At 45.3% G+C, this 9,108-nt stretch overlaps 1 protein-coding gene across 1 annotated transcript in view; it reads right to left on the bottom strand.

Moving 5' to 3' along the window:
- Positions 1–1,527: 1,527 nt before the first annotated feature.
- Positions 1,528–9,108, bottom strand: part of LOC104404490 (cytochrome P450 2D17) — an 8,790-nt gene continuing 1,209 nt past the window's right edge. Inside the window, exons 2-9 of the mRNA XM_010012931.1 lie at positions 7,566–7,737; positions 6,710–6,862; positions 5,906–6,066; positions 5,617–5,790; positions 3,711–3,852; positions 2,908–3,095; positions 1,832–1,973; positions 1,528–1,706 (exon numbers count right to left, since the gene is read on the bottom strand). Coding sequence (XP_010011233.1) covers positions 1,528–1,706; positions 1,832–1,973; positions 2,908–3,095; positions 3,711–3,852; positions 5,617–5,790; positions 5,906–6,066; positions 6,710–6,862; positions 7,566–7,737 — 1,311 coding nt within the window. The remainder of the gene's footprint in view (positions 1,707–1,831; positions 1,974–2,907; positions 3,096–3,710; positions 3,853–5,616; positions 5,791–5,905; positions 6,067–6,709; positions 6,863–7,565; positions 7,738–9,108) is intronic.

The raw sequence follows: 9,108 nt of genomic DNA, 5'->3' as shown, positions 1-9,108 counted from the left end.
CGTGTCAGCTTCCCTGGAGGAGGGGACTGTGCAGGGCTCCCGCAGGCCGTGGGGTCACCTGCGGGGTGATAGGAGGCAGCAGGGCGCTCCTCAGCACGGAACTCGTTCTCACAGCAGCCCCTTCTCCTACCTGTCCTACCTGCTCCCAGCTCAACACCAGCTGGGTGGCTGCTGCGGCCGTTTTTGCCTTGGAGAGCTTGTTTCCCCCTTCCCCGTTATCCGGGCTAGGTCTGTATTGTGCACAGTGACCTGTTGGATCCCCTTTTCCCTCCAGAACGCCGCAGCAGCTCATGTCTGTGCATGCAGGTTGACTTTCAGTGCGTGCTTGCACAGTAGAAAGGCAGCCCTTCCTTTTGGTACACCCACACTGTTATCCAAATACATGAATGCTGGAAACCTTTCTGTCTGAAGCGTAGTTCACTGAACCCCTCGCAGGGGACTGGAACTAGATGATCTTTAAAGGCTTTTCCATCCCAAGCCATTCCCTAATTCTATGAAACCTTCTCTTTAAAAACACAGCGTGTGTGTGCTGCTAACCGCAAACCCGAACGTGCTCAGGCTGGTTCAGTTCTGTCACTGAACCAACCAGAAAAGTAACACTGAAAAGATCTTGAAAGAAACAGTTTGGGTGCTGGCTCTGAGCAGAGAAGTGTCAAGTGAGTAGCCGAGGCAGGCGCATAGATGGACTGTGAGACAACCACAAAGAGGAGGGGCAAGAAAGAAGACTTTCTAGATGGCTTTTATTCTTTCAGACTATCTTGTAGATGAAAAGCATAAATGCACAGATCCTGCAAAGTGAAATCTTAACAGCAATAAGTATTTGCATAAATCAGTAATTTTCATAGCTTCCAAAATTGCTATTAGATAGGTATGTGTGAAACATGCCTTCGGTTTCAGAAATTTTCTTTTAGTAGTGATTATGTATAGATGCTCTTTTATGCTACGGTCATGTCAGCCATGTGGTTAAGAAGCAGCTACTAATCTAAACATATCTTAACACCTTGCAAAATAATTTGTCAGGAATATTGCAGGAAGAAGGGTAGCTCTGGAATCTACAGCTGGACTACCCTGGGCACCAGGCAGAGTCACACGCTGCTGTGGGACAGCACCTCATGGGCGCACTGCGGCTGGGTCTTCAGTGGGGCTAGCAAGGAAGAGCACAGGCTGGGAGTACCTTAAGAGATTTTTCCAAGGGTTTTTTTTGTTTTCAGAATTGGCAAGACCCCAGAGTTGTCTTTTACCCAGGATATCCTTGTTTTTTCAATAGACTAATTCAGGACTAATAATTCTTTCAGTAGCTGTGCACTCAGTGAACTGCTTCTGCAACTGATGAGAGCCCAAAGTACAGCAGAGCTGGCTTAATGAGGCATATTTGTACTTGCAGACTTGATCATAGTTTCTAACTTGCTATGGCTGTCTCACTCAAGATCCCGGTCTGGAATTAAATGGCATGATCCTGCCCTAGACCTACAACCTTTCTGACAGAGTTTGCATTGGTGGAGATGTGTGAGTGAGAGTGGAGCACACTTATCTTGGGATAGCTTGCACCAGGAATGGGTGTGGGGAGTTGATGAAGGCAAAATGACCATCTGCCCATGGCCTGGGCTGGTCCTTGGGGAGCACAAAGGTGAATTTCTGCAGGAGAGTGCTAAAGAAGATAAAGAGCTCCATCCTGGCCAGCTGTTCCCCCAGGCAGACACGGCGACCTGCAAGAGAGGGAGGAGTAGAAAGTGTCTGTGAAAGAGGGCATTAAACCACACTTGGTGGGAGCAGCAGATCACTCCTCCTGTTGTGCGTCTGGTTTGCAGTTGGATCCTCCCCTCAGATTTACCTGCTGAGAAAGGCAGGAAGGCCTCTGGCTTCACAAACTGCCCATTTGCATCCAGGAAGTGTTCAGGGTAGAACTCGTTTGGCTTCTCCCAAACCGTCTCATCCTTCAGCACGGAAGACAAGTTGGTGATGATTGTCGTCCCCTGCACTCCTCCACAAGAGGAAACAAGTTATGTGAGAACAGCAGCATTACCTTGACACAATGGATCAGTGCTGGTCCCCCTTTAGTCTGTTTCTCCCATCTAATAACAACCATCATTTGGTGCTTCAGAACATGGCACCAATTTCCTCTTCAGTATCTTATTTAAAACAGAGGTAAAAAGCAAGGCACTTTTCCAATGAGGTGTGATGCCTAGCCTGTGCTTTGAAGCACCTGAACTTCATCAGTTGGTATCTTTACAAAGGCCATTGCATGCAAATGTCAATTTTATGGTTACACAGTGGAAAGAGCCTCTGCTTTATCAGATCATCCTGGACTACTTGTGTAGCCGGAGAGAAAAAGCTGACTGACTGACTTCAAAGCCCAGCTTCTGGAGGGGCATGGGAAATTGCAAAGCTTTCCTGTTTCACGTGTCAGTGTTCTAAACCAGAGGAGATATTGCAAGGCTAAAAAATAAATCCCAGGCTTGCATTGCTGCCAGGGCAGCTGCCTGTCACAGTGGCAGTAGTCTGAATGCCAGTGGCATTTGAATACCTTCAGAGATTAGAGTTTTAACTACTACCATCTTAGGAAAGCCAGTAAGCTGGTGCCGTGTGCGTGCAGGGAACCTGTTAGGCTCTGTTACTTTCTCCCTCCAACACGGACAGTGAATATCACAGCTTATCAAGAGGAAAGCAAACCTTTGCACTGAACTGCCACTGCAGTTGGGTTCCCACATAACCAGTGCAAACCTAGAGCACAAATGTGACCATCTGCCTGGATTTAACATTTCACAAAGTCCTACTTCAGTGCTCACCAGTGACTCTACTTTGGGTCTGGAAGTGCAACGCTGCAGAGTTGTGTGGGGTTATGCACAACCCCTGCCTGGTGTCTACACAAGGGAGAGGATGGTGCATTGCCTATCTGGTCACAGTCACCTTGGGAATGAAGAAGCCTTGCAACTCAGTGTCCCGGTACGTCGTGTGAGGTATTCCAGTAGGAACAATGTCTCCCAAGCGTTGCGTTTCATGGATCACAGCATTGGTGTAGGGCATGTTCACTTGGTCCTCCATAGTGGGTGATCGCTCTCTGCCAATTACCTTATCAATTTCTGCTTGGACCTTACCTGGAATCAACACAGCTATGGAATTAGAATGCCCGTACATAAACAGAAGGAGCTGGTACAAGCTGTAGGAAGGCTGGCAGCATGAGATTGTAGACACTGGGTGAAAGCAGGATGTGCAATTAGAGAAAGGAAGAGAAACTAGAGGGGAATGCATTTGTTTTCAGTTGCTCAGAGCCATCTGTATGACTATTCTTTATGCACAGTGTCTTTAATAAAGGTCTTGTCACTTGATGTGCTACCTTACCCCATCTCTATGCAGCTGAAATGGTACCTGGGCATGTGGCAGTAGAGAATTAAACAAGATTAGCATCTATTCCAAGTACTGGAAGGAGGGTACTCTGGCCACTGAAAGTCCCCAGGTAGCCTTCAAAAAGAAGGCTAGAGCGAACTTGCCTTTCCAACTGCAGTCTTTTTACCAGGGCTTTCCCCCTGCCACCAGTCCCTGCCAGAACAGCTATGTCTGGGAAGTGTTTCTCCTTGTTTCTGCTAGGCGAACTATCACCAAAGCTGTTCCTCATTGCAAGAGCTCCAAACCATGGACAGATGTTCAGTCTCCCCACAGAAACATGAGGGTTGAAGGGAAGATGCCACACCTCTGCCTGTCTTCTAACTTACTTTGTATTTCCGGGTAGAGAAGCATGTACAATAGTCCCCATCGGAGAGTGACGGAGGTGGTCTCAGAACCAGCTGTAAACAAGTCTGCAGTCACCAGACGAAGGTTGTTGTAGTTGAAACCCTTCTTTTCAGCCTCCTTACCCTGTGGAGGGCAAACAAGTGGGTGATAGGAGCGGGAGTACTCACTGGGTGAGAAGACCATTGTTCCAGAGAAGTACAGGGAAACACTAGATCCATTTTTGCTGACCAAGAACTTCACTGGGGGGGGTAGAGCACAATACAGACCATAGTTTGTGTATGACTGATGTACCTCAGTAACTCTATTACCTCCTGTATTTGAAGGTCATCAGTCACCTCCTGTATCCTGAGAGATGAATGCTACACTTGCCTTCAGGACAGAAGTGAATGCCTTGTGCTCTCAACTCAAAGGGACAGCAGCCCCCCCCCCACTTGCCGTAACATCCTCCCCCAGAGGAGGTGGAACACAGTTATTGAGGTTTGATCAGATCATAAAACTCACACAGTAGGGAGGAGGCTGCATTGATGTGGCAAATGCAAAATTAGCAGTGTCTTGAGGGGGTTATCTATAGCTATGCATTACAGATTATCACTGCTTCTGCCCTGCTATTTGCTTACCATTAAAAAAAAAAACCAAACAAGAAAAAAGATCAGGGTATTATTGCTGCCTATTAAGCCTGCAACACCAATTTCGGCAAAACTGGTCTGTCATCCAAATGCTAATTGAGCTCAAATTTGTTAGCATATGAGATATGACAAGCTCTCTGCATGAGTTCATCTGCTTGTCTTTCCTAATCCTCTTTATACTTTCCTTTCTTAGGGACTAGCTTCTGTTAAGTTATTCTGTATATTTTGATGCTGTTGTAATATGGATAGCAATTAATAAAGCATTTAAGACTCAACTGTTAACTCCAGTAAAAGATTTCTGGCAAGGGAGCTACGGGGCTGACCCAAATTAACCCAGTAGGATTTATCAGACCGGCTGATCAGGGGACCTTAGTGACAAGAGGCAACATGGTCAGGCTCATGTCCACCACCAAATAGTACTGCTCAGTGCAGAGTAACTAACATAGGTCACGTTGTTCTGCCTGTGCATGGACTGGAGGTGCCCAGCACGCTCAGCACAGCAGGTTTTGTTATGCAGAGCAGCAGTCCAGCCTGAGGACTTGGATGGTGGAAGCAATTTGCAGGCTGAATTTGCTATTTTTGCTCATCTGGCGCTTGAAATTTAGTGAATGCATGTGTAGAAACATATGGTGGATGGATGGGCTGATGCAAGTACCATGCCTGATTGAATCAAAGGAAAGACTCCTTTTAATTTCAGTGAGGTTCAGATTTCCCTTTATCTGGTCTGTAGGGAGCTAGGTCTTAGTAAACAATTCAAAGACACACATCCCAGAGGAGATGCCGTCTTTCCAAGCCGTAACGTTTTAAAGACAGGCTACAGACTGGGCAATGATACCAAAAAGCCAGTCTGTTGCTGCAGTTTTGTAACCAATTTTGGGTCAGTCAATCATTAAAGAACTGACAAGCACAGAACCTTGCATGTTCACCTGTTCCCTGGTATAAACTTGGAAATATTGGTAAATTCTTAATCATTGCCTTTTAAATGCCTTCAAAGTGCTGTGGGCTGGAAAGAAGGGAGTTGCTAGACTTTGAGGGGAATGTGAAGGTAGAAAATGGGAACAAGCATCAGCAGATAATATGGTCTCTTAGTAAAGGAGGTTACGGCATGAAGTTGACACCTCAAGATAAAACATGGAATTAAAAAATAGGAAATTAGTAAGAGGGCTTATACAGCTTTATGAGGAAAGTCAGCTTCTATCAATGAGCTTAAATAGGCAGAAGAATTGCCCCAGACCCTGACGTTCTGCTGGTGTCACCCTACCTTCTCCATTTCCTTTAAAAACGCATCAGTGAAATCTCGGATGTCATCAGGGTTCCAGGTCTCCATGTGCTTCTTTATGAGCACGTCTATGAAGTCCATTAATTCCTTTTGCCCTTGAAAGGCTTTCTGTGGCACTCCAGGGATACGCAGCAAAATGGGCACCACGTTAAGAATCTAAGATGTCAGAACCAAAGTCAGAGAAGACATCATGTGATACAAAAAGAATAATAATGAAAGCACAAGCAACGAAGGGCAGCTTCTTACAGAACATACTTTGCTCTTGGTTTACCTGAGGCAGGAATCCAGTTTCTTCATTCAGGATGTTTTCAAACAAACGTAACAGCTTCTTGAATGTCTCATCACCATAGCTGAAGCGCTCTCCGTAGACGATGGTGCAGATCACGTTGCAGACAGCATTATTTACAAGAAAACGTAAATCAAAAGGACGACCTAAAAATGGAAATGGAGACCAAGCAATGAAGCTGAGCAACACCAAGCTGTTGGACCTCAGCTGTCAGCAACAAGAATATACAAATGCATTCTTGATGCCTTCAAGAGAAAAAGCCCCCAAGCCACGGAAAGTACAAATGCATCCTACCAGGAAGTGAAAATCTTCTCATCTCCTTCTACTATTTGGTTGATCCTTGTTTGGAGCAAACTTCTCAAAAAGCTGAGTTGCAGGGTTGTTCTGTGACCTGACAGATCACCTTTGCTTTGTGTCTAGGTGACAGGTGGTGCGCTGTGAAAACTTTCAGCTGCACTTCTATTGCATGTGATAATGTGTTCCACTAAACTTCATGAAGGTAGTAGTTACCCAGCTCTGGGAATAATTATGTATTTTACCTCTTTATGTCTATTTATTTCCTACTTGTTTCCTGTTTCAAATGGATTAGTGTTACAGTAGTCCCACTGTGTAAATTAGCAGTGGCTTCAAGGTAGAGCAGGGTCCCTAATGCTTATAATCTAGAAACACTGCATGTGCTGAGGAAGAGAGCACTGCTTGCAAACAAGAGTGACTGTAGTATTACTTCTCTCTCTGCATCACTGTATTGCCTTTTTCTATGATTTCTCAGTCCTTCTGGATGAGACAAACCTTCTTCAGCATTAACTGCAGCGCACAGAAATCCAGCTTCCTCCACCACTCGCTCCTCCAAGGGTTTCTTTCCCATCCCAAAGTTCCTCAAGGTAGAGAGCGTGAATTTCCTTAGCTCCTTCCAGACATGCCCGTATCTTGCTATAACAATCCCTGGAATTATGGATGAGAAAGAAATGTCAGGAGCTCTGACCTGCACATCAACCAAAGTTCACTAGAGAACAGCAAATGTGAGTTTGGAGGTATGGGTCTGTGTGGATAAATGAAAGAGTTTGATCTTGTACAGCTTGTTCATACAGCAGTTTTAAAATCAAGTTACTGAACCTTCACGTGCGTTGTGTATGGCTAGTGAAGGTGGAGAAGGCATTGAACGAGAGCAGGTGCTGCTAAGGATAAAGGAGTCATTCTGCAAAACCATTCAGCATTACACCCTTAGCTTGTGTGAGCTTATGCCACTGCACAGGAGCTGAGGATGGATGCTGGATAATGCTCTGTCTTGGAAAAAAGTTACCTTTTTTTCTTGTGATGGTGACATGCACACAGTGTGTGAGCATAAGCACTGATCGCTGGGTATTGAGAGCTACCAGCTGCAACACTGTCAGGAAACTTGTACCACCAGTAGTGTCCTAACACTGCTGCAGAGGTGTGCACTAGCACCTGGGGCTGTACTACAGCCGCTAAGGGGACCCCCTTCTTTTCAAATCTGATTTTGTCACCACCAAAGGGTGGCAGACGTACAAGGAGGTTGACCAGAGGGACAAGAGAAGGTGGCACTGTACTGAGAAAATCTTGATCTATCCACCCAGTCCTCCTTGTGCTAGAGCCAGTAGAGAATGTCCATTCCCAAGGGACTTGCCTTCAGATTTATTTCCGTAGCCCAGATGTTCATATATTGGCAAGTACGGCCGGTCAGCAAAGTCCTCTGATCTGTGGACCAGGGCTTCCTTCACTGTTTTATACCCATTCAGTACTACCATGTTGGTCCAGCAGTTCTGGAGACTGAAGATGTTTCCAAATTTCTTGTGAAGCTGTCAAGATAAAGAAGTACATTTCTGAAAAAAAGCTGAATGTAAAGTCAAAAGTATCACCATATCCTTCCTTAGAGCCTTTGCTTTCTAGTGATTTTTGACATGCTTTTATTAGGAGACTTTCATCTGGTCTTTGACCTCTGTCTTTGCAGTGCAACAGCTCAGAGCAGTGCCAAACAGCAGCTGAAGCAGGGATCAACGCTCTGTGAGCACAAAGTTTTAGCATACACCTATCCTGGCCAAACTGCTGCCATGACCATTACACGAGTCTTTTGGATTTTGTCTGACAACACAAGGTCAAGGACCTTTATGAAGATTTTCAAAGACTGCATGCACAGCAATTACTTATTTCCTAATACGTGTATTTATTTTGATGTGAAAGCCTAGACAAGTTTTGAGTCAGTCTACTTCTGCGAAAAGGAAATATTGATGATAAGCTGATAAGTAATTTATTTTTTTTAATATGCATTTGTTCCTAAAAGATCTGCCCAGAACATGGTTCCCAGAAGCATGGTTGCAAGAGGCAGTTCCACACAGGAGTTTCAGGTGAACGTTCTCCCTAAAAGGAGCATACACATCTAGTAGGACTGGTAACTGGCACACAGCCTGTACCTGTTGTGATCTGTAAGAGACGTAATGCTGACAGCAGAATGGCTGCACAGGTAAGTGTGTCAGCCAGACACTCACTGTGGGAGCTTGCCATGGAACTAGGTCCCCTCCAGGTACACAGGCCCTTTGACTGGTCATAGGCTCCTGGGAAGGCAGGTCAAAGCTCCCCTGCTAGTCAGCAACACTGAAGAAAGCACTTGGGAGCATGTTGTTGGAAGGCAGTGCAGTAGTAGCAATGCCCCACAGAGTGTGCTCTCTTTTCTTTCTTTTCAGTCTTCTTTCTTTTTTTTTCTTTTTTTTTTATTTTTTTGGTTAAAAAGCTGAATGTCTTTATTTCAGCACTGTAGTGATGCAAGGAACTGAAGTACTTAAGACCGTATTTGCAGTGGGGCTGGAAAGGGAATTGGTACTTCACTGGCACTTAGAAATACATCATTAAAAGTGATTAGTGGTCAAGATTATGGTGAGCATGGCCCTGGCATGATGCGATTTGAAAGCAGTAATCTATATGCAAGGAAATAATACAAATGCTATATTTAGTTTCTCCATTTGGCAGATTTTGGACAGACAGTTGAACGATGCCTTCCTAGAAAAAAGGCCTTTAGAGTTTGCAGACTGAAGCACAAAACCCCCATGGTTTATCTGCTGCAAGCTGTGCTGCACTTTTCCTTTGAGAAAAGCAAGCCCTGACTTTGAATAGTGTCGTGGGTCAAGCCCAGTCGGCAACCCAGAACCGCGCAGTCGCTCGACCACTGCCCCCCC

Source organism: Nestor notabilis, unplaced genomic scaffold (genome assembly GCF_000696875.1).
Source record: "Nestor notabilis isolate BGI_N333 unplaced genomic scaffold, ASM69687v1 scaffold24320, whole genome shotgun sequence".
Classification (NCBI taxonomy): domain Eukaryota; kingdom Metazoa; phylum Chordata; class Aves; order Psittaciformes; family Psittacidae; genus Nestor; species Nestor notabilis.
This window is presented reverse-complemented; position numbering and strand designations above follow the sequence as displayed.